At 37.1% G+C, this 22,295-nt stretch overlaps 1 protein-coding gene across 5 annotated transcripts in view; it reads left to right on the forward strand.

Moving 5' to 3' along the window:
* Nucleotides 1–2,893: 2,893 nt before the first annotated feature.
* The window catches only part of GPSM2 (G protein signaling modulator 2), a 48,010-nt gene continuing 28,608 nt past the window's right edge, over nt 2,894–22,295 (forward strand). For 3 of the 5 annotated variants that reach the window (XR_008295117.1, XM_027058441.2, XM_027058442.2), the window contains exon 1: nt 2,894–3,222. Coding sequence is in view for 4 of the 5 variants with exons in the window: in XM_027058441.2 (XP_026914242.1) it covers nt 2,909–3,222 (314 nt within the window). In the remaining variant the exon portion in view is untranslated. Of the gene's footprint in view, nt 3,223–3,316; nt 3,432–14,756; nt 15,062–22,295 lie in introns of those variants that run through there. The other 2 variants (XM_027058444.2, XM_053214560.1) reach the window with 2 other exon arrangements.

Genomic DNA, 22,295 nt, shown 5'->3' on the forward strand with positions numbered 1-22,295 from the left:
AATATAAGTTGCAGAAGTGATGGTTTTTTTATCCTTGAGTATTTCAGCTTGCATTTCCTAAAAATAAAAAAAAAATTCTCCTATGTAACCATAATTCCATGTCACCTCTAGGAAAATTAACAGTAAATCTCTAATACTATGTAATATATTATCTACATTCAAATTTCCCCAATTGCTTCTAAAATGTGTGTCTCTCTTATTTATGCCAGGTCTTCCTGCATCCCGTTATACAGATGTTCCCTGGAATGTTCTTGTACTTCTGCAATAAGTTGTTTCAGACTTTACTCTCCATCTGAATATTCAGAAAGAGGTTCCCTCTCCTTTATTTTGTGGGGGATTTCATAAACCCTGTGATGAAATGTTTTCTGTTGGCTTATTCAATAAAGAGAAGATATCCATCTGGATTCAATGTTTACTGAAAAATAAAATGTGTATCTCTCTCCCTCTCTTTTTCTTTCTCTCCCTCCCTCTCTGACTTAGGACTCCATAAAGATTCATGTACCTTTTTTTGATTGGTTTGTTTTTCATGACAATGGTGTTTATGAAGAGTCTGGACTGTCTTACAGAATGTCTGAGATTCTGGTTTTGTTTCAAAGTACTCCTTTAAAAATATAAACAAATGAAGTTGTTCTCAAGTTTAAAATCGTCCTCTGGCTATTATAACATTTGGAAAATAAAACCCAAACTCATTATCCTGGCTTACAGAGGTCTACATGATCTGGTGTGACTTCACTTTGTATGTTCTTCTCTACCTCACCTTCATTTAAGCCATAGTGGTCTTTTTCCACTTTCCCAGACAAAGCTTGCCCTCACAGGGCTTTGCATTAGCTGTTCCCTCTCCCTAATATTCTCTTCCCTGAGCTTTACTTGAAAGTTGGCTCCTTATAATTAAAGTCTTGATTTGAATACCATCTTCCCAAAGTGGACTTTCTTTCTACCTTGACCCTCAATGCAGTCTTTCAGTCACTCATTCTCACATCACCCTATTTTGAATTCTCTGCTTGGTACCTGTCACAACCTGATATTTTTCTCATTATTTTTATTGAGCTCCATGACAGCAGGGGCTGTGCTTGGTCTTGCTCATTACTATATTCCCAGCACCTAGAACAGTTCCTGACACATAGCAGAAACTTAATAAATACTTGCTAAATACTGTAATGAATAAGCTGAAAGCTGAGGGCTGAAAAGTAGCCCGCCATTTAAAGGGCCGGAGGGGAAAAATCTTGGCAGGGGCAACTGCCAGGGAGAAGGCCCTGAGAGAACCCTGAGGCTTGGTCTATTCTAGGGATGGAGAATCGCTTCTCGGCCTTTTGGCTAAGATCAAGTGTATTCTAGGGGTGGAGGAATGACCTGTGTATTTGGAGGGAAGTAAGCTAGGAGAGAGACATACAGGAGAGGAGAGAGGTGAGTAGGGCAAGATGACTGAGAGCTTTGTGGGCCCTGATAGGGAATTTAGATTTTATTTTAAATCAAATGAGAAATTGAAATGAATGTAATCTAAATGAAAACTAAAAGTTTCAAATAGGAGAGTGACATAATCTGAGTTATGCCTTTTAAAAGATAATTTAAAAACTAATTTAACTTGAGTAAGATGGAGATAACTAATACCAGCGATAGAAAGTCTTATGTGTAAGAGAAGATCTGCAGGCGGGAAATAATGATTTATTTTTGGACATGTTGAATTTGACATAAGGCACTTCCTTTGTGGTTTTCCTATCAACACCCAAAAAAGAATTTGTGAGTAAGATGGTATTATAATACCTACCTCTGAAATGTTACAGCCATCTAATTCAGTTGTTATTTATAAGTACCTGATATTAAAGGTAGTTGTCGATAATAAGTACCATATATTAAGCAGTCAGACACTATGTTAACTCCTTAACAAAACTTACCTCACTGAAGCATCACAACCACCCTTATATTACAATAGGATTTCTTTCCCGTGTTCTACAGCTGAGGAAACTAACGCTAAAGAAGGATAAGGAACTCGTTTAAGGTCAATCAGCCTATAATTGGCAGAGATGGAACTCGAATCCAGGTCTAGTCTGATGCCAAGGCTGTTATGTTAACCAATTTGCAGCAATACATTCCCAGCAAGAGAAATGCTGCTTGGATCACTGGTTATGGCCATCATTCAGAGAGATACTGAAAGTGGGGATTTCTCTAACACCTCTTTAAGCCTGCAGAAACATGTAAATTTCATTTTGGTGGAGAAATAGTTGAGAAATAATCTAATTAAATTCATCTGATTCTTCAGCCCAGCGAGACTTGCTATTTTTGTGAAAAACTGAGACCAGTTTTTTGGTTAAACTTGACGTGGAGAGGAGGTGCACGGAAATAAAACTACTCTTCCCAGTGTGTTTGGAATGCATTGGCCTGAAACTGAGTAGACTGCCACCCAGTTTTCCTGGGAACGGGCAACTCTGCAGTCAACACAAGTTTGCTTTCCTAACAGATGGAAACGCCAGAATTGTGACAGGCCCGCAAGAACTGAGGCTGCCTTGTTCGACTTTGACACGGGTCCCTCTGTTCCTGTCACAGAGCCCTCTTTTTTCTTAAATATCCCGCATATGCCGCTTGGGAAACTCATTCTCCAGGCCGTCGGAGCTTTATGCGCAGATCGCATTAGTTCTCGGCGCCCACCCTCTCTGAACATTTTGCTGGGAGATATTTATCGCTCCACCCTTCAGCGTCTGAAGAAGAAATAATAGTGCAGTTTCAACTTGACGGTTGAGGATAGGCCCCGGAGCGGCAGGGGGCCAAGCCCCCCAAAGTCTCCCTCAGCCCAGTTCCCCTCCCGCACGCCCGTCCGGGACCCCAGAGGCAAAAACGCCGTCGCCCGCCCCGCCCCTCCTCCCCCACGCCGGCCATTGGCGGGTCCGAAAGACGCGGGGCGTTGTCGGTTTGAATGGGAGAGACGAGCTGGGGCGCAGGCGCAGAGGAGGGAGCGGCGGAGGCCGGGCGGTGTTGCGGGACCCCTGGACAGGGGAAGGAGGCGAGGGGGGCGAGGAGAGCCGTAGGAGCTCTGGCTCACGTGACCCGCAGCGAGCTGGGGCGGGGGCCGCGCGCCTGCCTGCCGCGGTGCCCCTGCCTGGTGAGGCGCCCGCGGCGCGCGGACTCGCCTGGGGGAGGGGCCACAGCCACCCGTCCTTCGCCCCAGGCGGCCGCCGCCGCAGCTCAGTGGCGTCCGCCGCGCTCCCGGGACTCGCCGGCCCGCGGGAGGTGAGTTCTGAGGCGTCTGAGGGCGCCTCGCGGAGGGAACTGACGGGGAGGGTCGGGTGTGTGCGGCACCGTGGGGTAGGCGGTGGGTTCAGGGTCCGTGGTCCCCGGGCCGTCCGCTTTGTTCGAGGTGGTCGGCGGGGACAGGCGCTGCCAGGGACCCGAGTGAAGAAACCAGAAACGGGATGGGGAGTAGCTGGCTGATGTGCGAGGTGCTTTCTTGTTGAGAGATTTTTTAAGTTTTTTCAAGTTTAAGAGCTTTGTTCCCTTTTTAAAATAAAAAGGATGATAGGGTACAGCGACTCCTCACGCATTCTGAGTGTAACAAACAGTGGCTTAAAACCCCGAACGCCTGTGGAATTAACCCGAGGCAGACAGCATTCACTTGTAGTCTTGCGCTTGCCGACTGAAGCCGGCAGTGTTTGTCGGACACCTGCGTCTCCTTCGTTTTCAGTTCGCGAATTCTGGGCACAGACTTGTCGAATTACCGTAGAAATTGGTAGTTGCTGCGGAAAGTTTTCGCAAGCAGAGAATGTTGAGAAAGCCCTTACCGAAAATCTATAAAAAACCTACGAAGAGTAAAAAGTGGACAATCTATACTTTCCTTGTTTAAATGGTAACTAGTTAGATCGTGTTGACTAGGTAGCATTTGAACTCTGCTCAAGAAAACGAGTAAGGGTGGCAATTTTATTTGCCTTCATGCATAATTTAAGCCTGCCACAGAGTTAAGCGGAGTAGGTTCTTGGCTTTCCTTTCTGCCGGCTTGTGTTGGAAGCTCTCGTGGTGTGTGTGTGGGGTTAATGTACCAACCCAGCTGAATTTTCAGGCTGCCACTTTAGGAGGGTGCGCGAAGATTTCCGGTCTGATAACCACCGCTGTGATTACCTCAGATAAAAACCACTTTTGCTAGGGTTGTCCCTGTTGGAGAAACAGCTTTAGTTGGTTTTTCTGCTGCCTCCTTCTAAACAAAGGACGGTCGCTGTTGGTTGACCCGGGCGGGTGTGAGAAGAGTGAGGGCTCGGGACGGGGACAGTCTCGGACCTCCTCTGCTTTACACCTTACCGTGGATTCATTCAGGCAAGCTCTTTCTTTAGGCTGTTATTTATAATATAAGCAGTGGAGCAGATACAAAGTAAAAAGTTGTACGATATTGCTGTAGAATCATTTCCCCCCAAATCTGCTTTGGCTAGATCAGCAGTTTAGCTGTATTTTCTAATGTTATTAAGTCAGGCATGAAGTGTTACAAATATTATATTTTAATATAAATTCCAGACTTGGTGCTAGGCTAATTACAACGAAGATAGCCTATAGTGATTTTGTAAATGGCCTTGTACTTAAGCATAGAATATGTCTGAGATTTACCCAAACAGTAAAATTTGGTAATTTTCTGGAATTCAAAAACCTGATGCGGATTTAGATTAGTCTAATAGTAGACATTTAAAAAAATGACATCTATCATTATTGCTACTATACTTTATGCTTTTGTTAAGTACCAGAGCCAGGCACTGGGTTAGGTACTTTATAAATCCTATCTCTCATCATCACAACACATGTTGGATAAGTGTCATTATGCCCAAACCAACTCTAAGAGTTTAACTAGCTCAATATCACGTAACTAATAAGTCACTGTGCTGGGATTCAAACTGTGGCCTGATCCCAGAGCCCTCGCTGTGTTGCTTCTGTGCGATTGTTTAAATCTCCTCCAGATCTCTGGATTCCATTTGTAGGGACATAATTCACTTTTAAGATGCCTTTAGGTGTTGTGTGTTGGTAACCATGCAGAAATATTTCAGTCCTCCTTTTAGGACAACTGTCTTCCTTTTAGGACCTTTTAAATCATGTAACACTTTCAATATCCTTTAATCATCTATTTTATAAAGACAGTAAAAAATTGAGTAAAACTTTTCTGAGGTATTTACATGAATATGAATTTACTCTTTACTGTGGAGCAGATATGTGTTAAGGCCCAGTTTTCTCACTATTCTAGGATTCTTTGCCACTTCATAGTTCTTCTTCACAGGCAAGAAATCAAAAGTTTGTTGACCATCAATTATGTGCAAAGCAATTTGCTTGGTGTTTGTTGTGAGATGACAAGAGAAAATTTCCTATTCAATAGTTGCTTCTGGAATTATTCCAAAACTTTTCTTTAAAGTTTATTTATTTTATTTTGAGAGAAAGAGCAATCAGGGGAGGGGCAAAGAGAGAAGGGGAGAGAATCCCAAGCAGCCTCCCTGCTGTCAGCACAGAGAGCCCCATGAGGTGCTCGAACTCACTGTGGCATCTTGACCTGAGCTGAAACCAAGAGTTGGATGCTAAACTGACTGAGCCACCCAGGTACTCCTGGAATTTTTTTTTTTTTTTTAATGTTTATTCATTTCTGAGAGAGAGGGTATGGGTGGGGGAGGGGCAGAGAGAGAGAGATCAGAGGATCTGAAGCAGGCTCTGACAGCTGTGGGCCTGAAGCAGGGTTTGCACTCAGGAACCATGAGATCATGACCTGAGCTGAAGTTGGATGTTCAACCAACTGAGCCATCCAGGTGCCCAGCTTCTAGAATTTTTTGAAGTATCTGTCTTCTTTCTCCATGTTCTACCGTATGCATTGCTGCCAGTTTATCTTACTAACACAGACCCAACTTTGTTACCCCTTCGTTGAAAAAATTACAGGGTTAAATACAAGGCCACATATATATTCACAGCCCCTAATACTTTAACGTTTGTTTATTTTTGAGAGAGAGAGTGGGGGGGGGGGGGGCAGAGAGAGAGAAACAGACACACACACACACACACACACACACACACACAGTCTGAAGCAGGTGCCAGACTCTGAGCTGTCAGCACAGAGCCTGATGCAGGGCTTGAACTCAGGAAACTGTGAGATCATGAGGTACACTTTAGTACCTTCTTAGACTTGTCTTTTCCTACTCCTAATCCAGTGTACTTGTCCTGGGCACACATTCTGTGCATTCCTACCTCCTTGCTTTTGCTTGAGTCATTTCCCTGTGACTGGAATGCCTTTCCTCCATTTGCCTAACAAGGGTCCACCCATCCTTTAAAAGGTGCAATGTGGATTCCTTGCTTCCAAAAAGCTTTCCCTGGTCCTTTTTATTTAGAATCATTCCAGGAGCACCCAGGTGGTTCAGTTGGTTACGCGTAGGACTCTTGGTTCCACTCAGGTCATAATCTCACAGTTCAGTGAGGTTGAGCCCTGTGTTGGGCTCTGCGCTAACAGGGCGGAGCCTGCTTGGAATTCAGTCTCCTTCTCTCTCTCTCTCTCTCTCTCTCTCTCTCTCTCTTCCCTTCCCCCCATTCTCTGTCTCTCTCAAAATAGATAAACCTGAAAAAAAATTAGAATCATTCTTACCATATCTCATAGCATTACTGAATTGACTAAGCACATTTAAAAAAAATTATCATTTTTATTTATTTTAATTGAAATCCAGGTTAATTAACATACAGTGTAATAATGATTTCAGGAATAGAATTTAGTGATTCATCACATATATAACATCCAGTGCTCATCCCATGAATAATCATATTTTTTCACAGGATAGTGATAACATTTGGAAGAAGATAAAGTTATATTTTCCTATAAAGAATTTTAAATTCAAACTGTCTAGGGACCCTTATAGACATTTTGAACCATTGTGCGTTTGGGATTTATTTCTACTTAAAAATTTATTTGAAACCAGTTATGCCTCTTTAAAGTCCTTCTGTTAAGAGAACTAGTTTGTTGTCACTTAACTCTAGAACAATGCCTAATACAAAGGACCACTTCTGTTCACTACTGAGTTTTTCATATATGTATTGATTTAAGCTTGATGACTCACCAACACAGATAGTACTAAATAGCTATAAGTCAATATTCTCTGGTAACTTGGTAACGAGTTTTTCTGTGAGTTGTGTTCTCCTTGTTCTATCTCTTCTGTCTCTGTCTCTCTCTCTCTCTCTCTCTCTCTCTTTTTGGGGGGGGGGGGGGCACAGCAGTGTCTTCAAAAGCTGTATTTTTAATTTGTTTCTTTGAGCTCCAATTAACTGCATCATGGTTGTTCAAAATTTATATAGGCCCTAAAAAAGAAAAACACCTAAATAAACTTACTTTATTTATTCATTCATTCATTCATTCATTAACAAAAAGATTACAGATCAGAAAGGGCAAGAACTAATATATATACACTTAAGGGTTTTGTTTTCTTTTGGTAGAAATTGGGCTTAGTGTAAATTGTCAGTGTTTTTGGATTGCAGACATATTCTTGTGATCTCTTGGTCTTTTAACCTGAGTAGTCATTTGGAAAGCACTGAATATATAATTGGGAATGATGAAAATTTAGAATGTGTTTTTTTTCCTCAGTCCTTACAATGTCTTTTGTAACTTTGGTATTGTAATACTTCTATGAATCCCATTTTTATGTGTTTATAACAGTTAACTATAAATCATTTTTCTTATGTGTCTCATTGAAACTCAGAAGATTGTTAATTTTCTAATAGATTAAAAGGACTATATTTAACATTGTTTTGTAGGAGAGAAAATTAACATTATTTGTAAACTCTGGGCTGTAGTTTGATGAGAAAACCGAGTAATAGGGAGAAAAATACTTATTTTATCTAACGAACATACCTATTCCTTTACCTATATTTTTAAATATAAAGTGTCGTTGGAGCAGTACTTGTGATTCAGTAACTGCTTTGCAGGGAAAAAAGGAAACCAAGATTAGGGATGTTACATAAAAGTAATCTGTCTTTTGTCCTTGAAATTTTTAAACAACTATTTCATCCTCTTGAATTATTGTAATCACTGAGGATTGTAATTACAAAACAGCAGTTTTAATGATTGGTGTAGTGATTGGCATAATTCAGATTGACTCCATGTATAGTATAAAAATGGAGCCCCTTTCTAGTTTATCACCCCCCAGAAAAATCTTCAATATTCTTCCTGATTTATTATGGCCTGCCAAACCAAAGACACTGAGTTTGCTCATGCAATAATTATTATATCCATAGTGCTTTGTGTGGAGACTTTTGGAAACTGCTGTTGACCTACAAACATTCAGCATTTCTCATACAAGTAGATGCATACTTGGTCCTTTCTCGCTGTTTAACAACAATGCTAAGATGAAGGTTTGAAATATTCAAATCTTTTTCTTCTTCTACATTACATTTTCCTTTAGTATTTATCTAATTTGAAATTTCATATATATTTGTATTTGGTTATCCAGGAATAATTCATTGGAGTCTTTACGTATAAATTTTCCCCATCAAAAAAGGAAGATTATGCGTAGTTTAGTTGTTTAGAGTGGTGAGCTTTTAGTTGTAAACATTGAAAACATGAAAAGGAATTCTTACTGTATATCATTAAAATTGTTTAGGTTATAGTACTCTGAAATGGTTGCATTTGTTGTTTTGACATTTCTAAAGGCCATAGCTCTGGATATATGTATACACACACACACACACGTATTTCCAGATTTTTTTTTTTTTTTTTTTTGAGAGTGTGTGAGCATGACTGCGGGAGAGGCACAGAGCAAGAATCCCAAGCAGGTTCTGCACCGTCAGCAAAGAGCCCGATATGGGGCTTGAACTCACAAACTGTGAGATCATGACCTGAGCCAAAATCCAGAATCAGATGCTTAACTGGCTGAGCCACCCAGAAGCCCCTGGATCATAATATATTTTTTTAACCTGCCAAGAATAAAAATGAGAATGTTGCCTGGGTGGCTCAGTCGGTTAAGCATCTGACTCTTGGTTTCAGCTCAGGTCATGATCTCGCTGTTGGTGAGTTTGAGCCCCACATCTGGCTCTGTGCTGACAGCATAGAGCCTGCTTGGGATTCTCTCTCTCCCCCTGTCTGTCCCTTCCCTGCTTGTGCATGCGTGCTGTCTCTGTCTCTCTCTCTCTCTCTCAAAATAAACCAATAAACTTAAAAATAAATAAATAAAAAAGTTTGAAATAGTGCCTTTAGTTTGCATAGATTTGCTATCTTTCATAATGACCTTGAGGATTCATTTCAAATACACTTGGAAAGCCTTCTGACTGGTAGTATACCTTTTTAAGATTTATTTGGAATCTAGAACCATTAATCTGTTCTTTGAATTTTATTCTATTTATTTAGCTGATTGATAGTCACAAACAGCTCATTAGAAAGTTACACTGTTACATAGCAGTTACACTGTTAGCTATGCTTGTTTTCTAAACTAACTTGGCCTACTGTCTCACAGACTAACATTGATTGTTGCAGATTTAAAAATTTACAATAAATTAAGACTTAGCCTTAATTGGAGTATGTATTTGGGATTATGTATTTGCTTAAGGAAAATTTTATTCATACAGTTTTACAGCATAATCTGTGGTAAATTTGCATTTCTCCAGAATGATAGAGAATAGAATGATTTGCTTAACTAAGCACTGTGATTATTTATTTTATTAACTTGGGATCTTGTAAAGTAATTTACATTTGCTATATGACAATTATCAGTTGATACTAAAACCATGTTCAACACTATACATAGATTATATATGGATACACACACAGGTATAATTTTGAGTTAACTTTAGTTCAGAGTATTATGTAAAAATTTGGTTATAGTATTGGTTTAGAGATTGAGCATGTTGAAAAAAGAATCAGAACTTTTATGCATTGCTTTAATTTTTATTTCATTGCACTTTCTCTTTAATTTTGCCGCTGACTTATTGCAGGATTAACATTTAGATCTCATTGGTACTTTAACAGTTTTTAATGTAAATTGTGCAAAAATTCAGTAATGTTGGTCACTCAGTTCTACTTTTTTACCCTTAAGATTCTTTCCCATTTATCAAATTTTATATGATTTCAAATTATCTCGTTTGATATCTTTATTTTTTCCAGCTATTATTTGTGAATATAGGACTTTACGAAGTACAAGTTTAAAAGAAGTATTACACTTTTCCCTCCTCAAAGTCTAAGACTCCATTTTCTCACCTTGGAAGTATCCCTCTTGCAATCCAATTTGTCATTCACTGTGCAATGCTACTGTTCCATCTACCTTGAAAATTGGAAATATTGGCGTGCTCTTTGTTACTGCTTGACCTTTACTTCTCATATCTAATCAGTGGCCATTGTTTTTCATTTTTCTTTAGGTATTCCTAGCTAGATTACCTAATCAAGTACCCAGCCATTCTAGGGTTTGACTTCCCTTGCTTTAGGCACTAATTTCCCATGTCAGTCATGTATTCTCATGTCAAAATAATTTTTCTTGCTTTTATTTTGTTCCCTCAGCACCTGCCACACTAAAACCAAGCTCTGAACTTTTCTCTCTATTGGACTTTATTTTGGCATTCTTTTTTTATTACCCCCATTATTGTGATGTGTATTTGTTATAACCTGTACCCTTAAGTCTAATATAAAAGAACTTCATTTTAAGTGTGTTCTTGATTCTTTGTCCATATTTATCCCTGCCCAAATTGTTAAAGGGCTACTGTATCTGACTTGAAACATTACAATTGAAAGGGATTTGGAGAATTTGACTGTTGCTCCTTACAGGGAATTATTAGGATAAAAAGTTTAAAGAATTTAGATTATCTAACCAGGAGGCAAAAAAAGTAAGTTATATTTATTGTCTGATGAGTGTTACCAGTTTATAGAGATACTTAAAGAATCAGACCAGAGGTTATCGGCATTTAAGTTGGATAGTTTGAATAAATTGAAAGAAAGGACAAATGATAATACATGTAACTGTGTAGTATGTTTCCGCATCGCTTAGTTTGCAAATATTTTACTGTTGATGGAGTAAAGTAAGGATAGGATTTATTGTTTACTCTGATTACATACCTTGGACAGTGCCTAGAAGTCCACCTAGCTGTGTAATGGGAGTCTGCCTATTTTGACTTCCTAATCAGGTAATTAAAAGTGAGGCTGGGGCGCCTGGGTGGCTCAGTTGGTTGAGCATCCGGCTTCGGCTCAGGTCATGATCTCGCAGTCCCTGAGTTCGAGCCCCGCGTCGGGCTCTGTGCTGACATCTCGGAGCCTGGAGCCTGCTTCTTGTTCTGTGTTTCCCTCTCTCTGCCCCTCCCCTGCTCATGCTCTCCCTCTCTCTCGCCCTCTCAAAAATAAATAAATATTTTTTAAAAAATTTAAAAAAAATTGAGGCAATCAGAATTATATACTAGCTTATCTTTCAATATGCTTTTGTCAATTTCTAGCATATAGAAAAAAATATATATCTTTCTCTTCATTTCTGTATGGTCAGACCAAAAGATGCTGAGGGTTTTTGTTAGCAGTGACGTTTTAGGAGCATTGTTTTTTAAAACCTGGGAGATACTACTAAGCACATATATGTTCCTTGTAAAGTATTAGTTATAAGTCTTAATGGAGATAGGAGGTTAAATTTGATGACTTCTTAATATTCTTTCAAACCTATAATTTCCATTCCATTTCCTGGTCCTGTCATTAAATTTTCTTATCCTAATGAACATAATTTAATATTTATTACAGATTTTATTACTGTCACACTGGTAATATATAAACTGTGTGTTAAATATGAAGTGGGTTAACTCTTTGTAATGTGAAGTGTAAATGAACACATTGTTACTAAATCAGAGAGTTCTTTCAGAATTAATCATTGAATCAAGAATTACTTGTTCAGTGAATAATTATAAGATAAGAAATGCTACTTTATTATGGAGATTGTAGATGAAAGAGTGACTTCTTTGGGTATACATTTCTTTTGGGAATGGTAAAACCATGTTATAAATTGTCCATACAGAAATGGTGAATAACATTCTATCTTCTTGCTTGTTTTAATTATTTTTAAAATGTTTCTCTATGCAGTCTTAAATAAGGTATTTCACAATTCCATTTATTTACATTTGTTAATTTGACTACATGTATCCATTTTAATAAGTATGAAGTTAATATAGTTTTAATGATTGCTAAAATTTGGAATTTCATAATCTGGATAAAATAACATTCCAATTAAGTTATAACTTAATTCAAAATTTAATTTATTCTAATTCTTCACCTTCTGCCCCGTTTTATAAATAACAGCCTAAATAGCCTAAACTGCAATGTGGATAGGGGAAGACCTTTTGGTTGACAGTTTAGCTGTTGTGTAATCTAGATGTACATTGAAGCTATTGCTGTTAATATCTACACTAATAGTGTTAATAGAGTTTTTTTTATTAAGGAGGCACAATGGAATTCTGAACAAAAGAAAAAGAAGTTTGTTGGATTAATAGCTGCTACCCTGTCTTTTCATCATTTCTTTTTTTTTTTAATTTTTTTTTTTTTAATGTTTATTTATTTTTGAGACAGAGGGAGACAGAGCATGAACAGGGGAGGGGCAGAGAGAGAGGGAGACACAGAATCTGAAATGGGCTCCAGGCTCTGAGCTGTCAGCACAGAGCCCAACGCGGGGCTCGAACTCACGAACCGTAAGATCATGACCTGAGCCTAAGTCGGACGCTCAACCAACTGAGCCACCCAGGCGCCCCTTCATCATTTCTTAAGACACTTTCTTTTGCTGGCCAAGGGAAGGATAAGAGGAATAATATTTTGTGTTTTTTATGTGTCAAACTGGTTATTAATATGAAAACATCATTTCCTCTGGGAAGCTTGTCAATATTCCCAAAGCTAGTCCTTTCCACCTTCTACCTTCTTCCTCCTCAGGAATCCTTACTGCTCTGTTTCCTACTAACCTCTCTCAAACCGTACTTGATTAACAAAGCAGTGGGTATGTGTGATTTAGAGTCTAGTTTATGTTATAGTTGAAATATTTATTCATTTATTTTTAAAAGTTTATTTTTGAGAGAGACAGTGACAGCCTGAATGGGGGAGGGGCAGAGAGAGAGGGAGAGAGAGAATCCCAAGCAGGCTCTGCACTCTTCAGCACAGAGCCCAATGCAGGGGTCAGACTCATAACCGACAGAGCCACCCAGGCATCCCTAGTTGAAATATTTAAAAGGATGATGTGCAAAAGGAATTAGGCTTATTGGATGGAGAAGGGAAAAAATAGGTAGAAATGGAAAGATTATTCAAAGTATGGAACAACTTTGTAAAAGGACTATTCAAAATTAGGATTAGCTGCCTTAAGACTTTTCCGGGAATGAGGTAGTAAAATGTTAGACTAATTTACCTATAGTGTTGTTTATAACATTGAGATTCCAGGACTTAATAATTTTGTGTGTGTGTGTGTTTATAAATTACATCTATTTATATATACACATACATATATCTTCTTTGTTTCTGTCAGTTGTTACCTTAGAAGTTATAGTTTATATCTGATGTTCTGTAGTTTCTCTGTGATAGATCTGGGTATGGGATTCATTTTTATTTATCCTGTTTAGGACTTAGTGTGCTTTATCAATCTGCTAATTCAAATCTGTCTTCAATTCTGAAAAATTCTCTTTATCACTGAAGATTTTGCCTTTACTTTTCTTTGTTTTTTCCATCTAGTACTATAATTAGACCTCTGTCAGAGCCTCTCATTTTGTCTTCCTGTTCTCTGAACTGCTCTTCAATGTTTTTTTGTCTATTTAATCTATTTGTGAATGTCAGGATAATTTCTTCAGATATCCTTCTAGTTCATTCATTCTCTCTTTAGCTTATCTGCTGTAGTTTTTAACCAGTACATTGAGTTATTACTACCAATGTTCATAACAGTACTTTAGTAGTAGCAAAAAATCCAAAAATTACAATCCAAATGCCCATCAGTAGCAGAATAAAAATATATTTGGTCCACAGCAGTAAAAATATGCAAACTGTAGTTATGTGCAACAAGATGAATCTCAGAAACATAATGTTAAGTAAAACCACATAAAACTAAATGATATGATTTTTAGGCCTATATAAGCATTGTACAAAAGTTATAAAGACAAGAAAGGAATAATGAACAAAATTCAGTTTAGAGATCATCCTAGAGGGGAAAGGAAGATGTGATGGGTTAGATTGAGGCACCCAAGAGACTTCAAAGGCAGTGATAATATTGTTGTTTTTCTTAAATTGGGTGGTGTTATATAAATGTTATGTTACTCTACTATACACATATTTTCTAAATTTCTTTTGTACTTAATAGTAATAAAAACATTTTAAAGATCTTAAAAAGTAAAAATAGAATATGCTCTGAGAACAAAGGAATACAAATATAATCTAATGATCAGCACAAATATAGTGAAGACATAAATTTAAAGTTTGGATTTGACTTGTTCGAATAATTACCAATTTTTCATTTAACTTGTTACAATAGCAATTTTTAAAAGCTTGAAGTATCATAATTTTGTTTTTAGATACTCTAACACATTCTTCTAAATTTGTGTATAAATAGAAAATAATACATAAAATTATCGTATTTTAGGACGATTTAAAAAATTAAAGTACAGGCCTCAGATGAATCTCATCTATTCATTCCCATCCTTATTTAGAAGCTGTGTGATGACAGTTAAGCCCTCTGCTGTTTTTCTCCCATGATTGACATGACAGCAGTCTGTGTGATTATGTATGGCTTGGAATTACTTTAGGTTATTGTTTGAAAATAGGACTTCAAGCAAAGCATCTTGTATTCCTTTTGCAGAAATGTTGCTGAAGTGCTGCTGAAAGGGCCAAAGATGCAAGGATTTGGGACACATTTTGAACCTTTAAGCTGTCTGACATTGACCTCCTTTCATTATTAATAAAGAAGAAGCAGGAGCTTAGGATGTATTAACACCAACTCATTAATATACTAACTGGACAATGTTCTGCAACAATTCTACATTGTAAAGAACTGGATTGGCTGAAAATAAAATAATTTCATATTTTACTCAGCTTATAATATGACTCGATGGAGGAAAATTTGATAAGCATGAGGGAAGACCATTCTTTTCATGTTCGTTACAGGTAAGACCACTACTTTCTTAGTGGGTGACTTTTAATCCTTATTAAACATGTATTTCACTCTGATCATTTCAAATTTAAATTTGAATATATTCAAAATATACTAGCTGTAGTTAGTATCTCCTATAAACTATATTTTCTTTTTGTTGTGGTAAGATTTTATATCCTTTCTATAGGAAAATAGTGGTAGAGATCAATTATATATTATCGTTTATTAACATTTTTTGGAAGAATTTATGAGTAGTTACTTTATATTTTGTAACTTATAATACAGGTATAAAAATAAAATCTGTTTCTAAATGTTTGAGGTAAAAGCTGGATTTGTAATAGGACCATATGTGAATGACCTAATTTTTATGTTTCAGTTTTTGTTGGTGATCTTTTATAAGTGAACTTTTTAAAAAGTCAGTAACGGAATGGATGGGTACTTTCTTAACATGATAAACTAATAGGTTAATATTTAATGATAAAATACTAGTGACATTTCGGATACATTTAGGAGCAAAGCAATGATATCTTTTTTATTTTAAAATTTCTGTTTATTTTTGAGAGGGAGAGAAAGAGAGCACAAAGTATGAGCAGGGGAGGGGCAGAGAGGTGGTGGGGGGGACAGAGGATCTGAAGCAGGCTCTGCAGTGTCAGCAGAGAGCCCAATGTGGGGCTCAAACTCATGAACTGTGAGATCGTGACCTGAGCTGAAGGCAGATGCTTAACTGACTGAGCCACCCATGTGCCCCCATCATTATTTAACTTTTATTCTAGAAGTTCTGGTCATTGCACTAAACTATATAATGAACATAAACATAAATATTAGAATGAAAGGCATGTAACCATTAGTAAGGTGATTAGAATACTAATAGATTCTTTAACATAAATGTCATAAGCTAATAGTAAATAAAACTTGTAGCAGTGAGGATTATTCAGCATATCTAATAAGTTGAAGGTGTTGGTTGCCAAATCCTAGATATCTTAACACACATTTAAGAAATAGATGTATTGTACTTTGGAGCAGATTTGTGTTAGGGCATGGTGCCAAGGAAGTCTGTATAGTCTGTAATCTGAGGGTATTTCTATTAAAAATAAAAAAGTTTTAGGGGCAGTTGGGTGGCTCAGTTGGTTAAGTGTCCGACTTCAGCTCAGATCATGATCTCACAGTTCGTGAGTTCAAGCCCCATGTCGGGCTCTGTGCTGACAACACAGAGCCTGGAGCCCACTTTGAGTTCTGTGTCTCTCCCTCTCTCTCTGCCCCTTCCCTGCGCGCGCACGGTTGCGCGCGCTCTCTCTCTCTCTCTCTCTCAAAAATAAACATTAAAAAATTTTATAAAAATAAAAAAGTTTTGAATAAAGAAATGGGGGACATTCAACATAATTAAAATGAGCTCTTAATATAACTCTACCCTTTTGGGCATGGTTCCAGAAGTTTGGGAGTTATCTTACATGCTTTTTTCCGCTTCTCACTCTCTGTATCCATTGTGAAGTCATGTCAGTTTTATCTCCTAAATGTTGCTCGGAATTATCTACCCCATCTGTATCCTCCCTATCACTGTTGTGGTTTAGGCCCCCTTCATCTTCCTCTAGACTCACTCCATTCTCCATTCTCACCTCTTAGAAGCCATCTTTTTAATTTGCCACTAGGGGGCTCACTCTAAAAACAGAGCTAACTGTGCAAATTCTGCTTAATCACTGGTGCCTCCCAGTCACCTGTAGGGCAGAGCCAAGCTTAACATAGTATACAATATCTTCCTTTTTCTAGCTTCTGTGTATTCCTTTGTTCTTACTTTCTTCCAGTCCTAGCCTTGCACTTTGAGCTCTGGTTTCCTATACATGTCTTGCTGTTCCGTGTCTCTGTGCCTTTGCTCATGATGCACTCTATGACTTGAATTATCTACTCTTGGAAACCACTTCCAAATGCCATAGTTTGGCTATGTGCCCTCCGTTTGCTCCCATAACATGCTTTGCATATCTCTTTCTTTGCATCAACTATATTAAAATTCATTTGATCTGTTTATAAGTTTGTGTCCTCTTTGACCCCTCCCTTTGACCATTAACTTCCTTAGGGCAGCCATGATGCTAAGCATGTTATCTGACTCATAGTGCACATGTGATGGAATGTATATTGAACTTCACTGGACATAACTATCAGTTGAACCTAGTAAGTAAGATTTCGTCTTGCTAAACATTTTCAAGAGTGGTATACTTCTTAATACTGTATAAGAGCAGCAGGTAAGGAGGAGTGGATTATACATCTACCTATGGGAAAGTTAGATTTGTCCTTTTTCTATGATATAGCATAGGTCAGACATAGTTGTGTATTGGTATAGGACTTCACCAAACGAAACTTTAAACACTGTAACTATTTTTAGTAAGAATATACCATGGGGGACTTGGGTGGCTCAGCCAGTTAAACATCCAACTTGATCTCAGCTCAGGTCTTAATCTCAAGGTCATGAGATTAGGCTTAAACAAAAACAGAAACAAACAAAAAACCAAATCCCAATATGCCAAACAAAGCTTTAGCTTCTTCAGTGCTTTAGGATCAGCGTTCTGTATATTGATATATATTCTGTATATTGGATTATTGTATAATTGCAGGTAATACTTTTTATCCTTTATGTTAGGACTCATGGCCTGGTATAAGTTATTACTCTGCTCTGGTAAACAGGTAGCATATATTGTTTTATCCTTCTTGTTCTTTCATTTTGGAAGTCTTCATCCATCCTTGGAGAACATTCTGTGACACAGTGAGTTTATAATTTTGAAATAGAATAATTCTTTAGACACTAAGGAACCTCCTGAGAGATACTAGAATACTTTATGAAATATTTTGTGACCTATTTATCAAGGTAGAGAGAAATGGAGACTGATAGTAAAATGAAGTTAGTTTCTAAGCTTTAAAACAGTATATATATGATGGGGGTGTCTGGGTGGCTCAGTCGGTTAAGTGGCCAACTTCGGTTCAGGTCATGATCTCACAGTTTATGAGTTCAAGCCCCATGTCGGGCTCTGTGCTGACAGCTCAGAGCCTAGAGCCTGCTTCAAATTCTGTGCCTCTATCGCCCTCTGCCCCTCGCCCACTCACGCTGTCTCTAAAAAATAAACAAAAAAAATGTTTTAACAATATATGATTGTTTTTAAAGTAATTGTAATTAGTTTTCTTAGGCATGATAGTATTAATTTTTTTTGAAAATGACTCTTTTAGAGACATATACTAAAATATTTACAAATGAAATCATATGCTTTCTGGAATTTACTTTAAAAGAATCTAGGGTTAGAGAGTGAGGATGGAAATAGAGATGAAACACACTGGTAATATTATATATTGGTAATTGTTGATGTTGAAAGATGGATGTATCAGGTTCATTAGTAAACTAGTTTCTCTTGTATTTCTTTGAAAAATGTCTTTGTTCCTACTTCAGTAACTTTCATATTGTAAAAATTAGACTATTGCACACAATTTGTAAAGGAATACAGTTTTGGTGTTGAATTCTTTAATTTTGCTAGGTAAATGTAGTGGTTAATATTCTTTCCTGAAGAGTATTTGAGGAATATTGAGTTTGAGGTAATGTTGAATAGTGGAAAGAGCATTGGATTTAGAGACAAAGACAGGATTTCATTTCTCAGCTTTGCAGTCCTATGATCTTAATAGGTCACTGAACCTGTCTGAGCATCAATTTCCTCTTCTGTAGTAATACCTCTACAGTAATTCTCAAGAAGGTTATTTTGAGAATTTAACTTAATATAATATACAGTAAAATCACTTTTAAAACTAAGTTACCAATCAAAACTTAAATCTAAATCAAGGTAAATTTATACTACTTTCCCTTTTGCAAGTAAACTAGAATAGATATATGTGGTAAACAGAATGGATGAAAATTGTTTGTGGGAGGTAGGATTGGTAATGGAAAAGATCCATGCCCAATTAGAACACATGGAAGGTGGAACTAAGGTCTGTAAAGAGATTTGACAGCTATAGAAGACAGCACAGTGGAGAAGATGCAGAACACTCTCGTATTGAAGCCTGAGACCTCAATCCCATTGTTTATTCTTAAATAGTATGTAAACCTTTTGAGGGGAGGGTCAAATTTGAACATAATCTGTATGAAATCTTTTAAAATGATGTAGCATTGAGGTTTTAATCCTCTCTTGCTTTCATTGATATACTATGAACACAAGAAACTAAAATTAAGAAGGTAAAGGAAAAATCTAGCGTGGAAGAAAAGTGAATAGTAATAATAATTAAAAATATAAAAATTAAATTGAAATGACATGGGTTTGTGCAAAAAATGAGGAATTAACTATAATTATAACATTTTGGCAAAATGAAAACATTTCAGTTAAGTATAGTAGTACTGTGCTTATTTGTAGTTATTAGGAATGTACTTTCTTTGATTCTACAACTAGTTAGGCCATTAGGAAGAATAAAAGAAACTTTGTATGTGGGATGTATTTTAATGGAGGTATTTTCCCAGTTTGTCTTCTACTCTGAGTGTGTTCTTTGTTTCCAACCCAGCTGGTAAACAAATGAAGTAATTCTATTCTCTCATAGAGAGAGAGAGGATATGAAATTACTTTCTCTCTTACTATTTAATGATCTTCTAAAAAATTTATAAGCCAACCTGCCTTGACTATTATGCAATTAGATATATTTGATTTTAGGTGTTGGAGATTTTGCCAAAATGTTGACTTCTTTTCTAATAAAACATACCAGAGCTACAATATATCTCAGAATTAATCATTACTAGAGAGTTGGGGACTTTATTTTGGGAATTACTTACTGAAATAACTTTTCCAAGGTAGTTTCTCTTATAGGACATTCTTACTTCATGGACTTCAGAGACAGCTGAGCAGCCAGCAGGGTTCCAGTTTGCTGTCACTGTTTCTGATGAAATTATCTAAAATGTCTTTTTAAAAATTTGTAGCTATAAATTCAGTCTGCAGCTAAATTTTGTTACATACATAATTTGGATTGATGGTTCTGGTAAAACGTTGTGTAAGTTTCAAACCAGAAAGTCAAATATTTGTGGTGAAGATGTTTATTTGAAGAAGACACTTCTCTGGTTTACATGGATATAGGCAAACATGTTGTAAACTTCCAATTTTTACATGTCTTATCTATGAATAGCCAGTTCTGCCTTGTCCCTAATTTCCTGGCCAGCCAGCTAATCATCTTGAACTGATGGTGCTGCTGTATGTAACTATTTCTCTACTTCTCCTTCAGTGAAATCATGTGCCATTATTAGTATTCAGTTGTACAGTGGCGTGTAATTTTCCTTAATACTCTGTTGATGGACATTTAAGTTGTGTGTGTGTTTTTGCTGCTGTGAATGTCCTTTCACATATATATTCTTGAATTTGTGTACATAAAACTTTAAGATCAATTCCTACCAGTGAAATTGCTCAATATATAATTTTCTTACATAATTAGAATCATGCTTAAGTTAAAAATTTTTAATAGAAAAAGTATTTTATATGTAAAAATATCTTTTCCAATTTTTTTTCCTATGGTAATTCTTGAAAGTTCAGTGGTTTCAGTATTCAGACAAATAAAGACATCTAGTTTAGGTAGCCAGTCTAGCCAAAGAATCCTTTAAGAAAATCACATTTTTTACATAGTAGTCTTTGTACTGCCTCATTTCTTTTCATACACAAAATACAGCAATAACCTCATAAAACCTCAAAAATAATCTTTTTCTTTATGAAGTCCCTAATTTTCAAAAATACAGTTTTTTTAAATATTTAATTTTGACAGAGACAGAGACGGAGCATGAGTGGGGGAGGGGCAGAGAGAGGGAGACACAGAATCTGAAACAGGGTCCAGGCTCTGAGCTGTCAGCACAGAGCCTGATGCGGGGCTTGAACTCACAGACAGCGAGAGCATGACCTGAGCTGAAGTTGGATACTCAACCCACTGAGCCACCCAGGTGCCCCTCAAAAATACAGTTTTAAAGGGCAGTTTTTACTTGTGAAAGATGAAAATTGGTTTTATTAATTTGAAATGACATGAAATATAAATATAGCAGGGGTGCCTAGGTGGCTCAGTCAGTTAAGTGTCCAACTTTGGCTCAGGTCATGATCTCGCAGTTTCGGAGTTTGAGCACCGTGTCAGGCTCTGTGCTGACAGCTCAGAGCCAGGAGCCTGCTTCGAATTCTGTGTCTCCCTCTCTCTCTCTGCCCCTCTCCTGCTTGTGCTGTCTCTCTCTCCCTCAAAAATAAATGAACATTAAAAAAAATTTATAAGTAAGTAAATATAGCAAAAATTCTAAGTTTTCTGGTTTAACTGATTAATTTTTCTGTGTGCTTTAGATCTTTCTTCTTTGTATATAATTGGTCTAATGTTGAAGCAAAATGTTAAGTAGAGGTTCACTTGCATTATTTTGTCTAAATCCATTAAGTGGGGGTGAAATCACTAGTGTAATTGTGATCACACTGTATCCTTTTACTTAATTACTTGAATTATAAAAAAAGGATACCTGGATGTAAAACTTGAAATTTACCTATCATAGATGACTACATAAATCTGCTACATAACCAAAAGTCTGCTTTGAACCTTTGCAATTGGATCTGTTAATCTTAGTCCAGACTTTTCTCTTTATCAGATTTATTTTCCACTTTTGCAATCCCATTTTAATTTATGGCTTTAAGGAACCTTGAAGTTTTATAGGCTAAAAGACAGCATCTGAAGAAACATGTTAATTGATTGGCCTGCTACTAGAAATACAAAAGTATATTCCTATTTGAATGACTTTAGGGCGAGTTGTGGTTTAATTTCTATTTCTTGTTAAAGCAGTGATTCTCAACTCTGGCTTATATGTTGGAATTACTTGGGGGTGTTTAAAAAATACTATGAGCCAGACCTCATACCTAGACAGTGGGACCCAGCATTGAGAGCTTTAAAAAGCACTCCATATGAGCTCTGCTGTGGTGCAGCCAGGATCAGGAATCACTGCTCTGTTAGAGTTGTTCAAAGCTAATTCCAGTAAGGAGTAATTTCATGCTGCTCAACAAAATTAGAATGCTTGATGAGCTTAATCAGAGTTTCCCAAAGGGTGATATGTGTCCCTACCACTGGTGTTACATAAGGTAATTTTACTTTTTTATTTTAATACTTACATATTTGTTTTAATGTGCATTAGAAAATAAGTATCACACCAAACTCCTCACAGTTCCATGGATACTGCTTTGAAGCCAGATTTTTAAAAATTACATGTGCCAATTTCAAAGAAATTTGCCAAATTGT

Source organism: Acinonyx jubatus, chromosome C1 (assembly GCF_027475565.1).
Source record: "Acinonyx jubatus isolate Ajub_Pintada_27869175 chromosome C1, VMU_Ajub_asm_v1.0, whole genome shotgun sequence".
NCBI lineage: Eukaryota > Metazoa > Chordata > Mammalia > Carnivora > Felidae > Acinonyx > Acinonyx jubatus.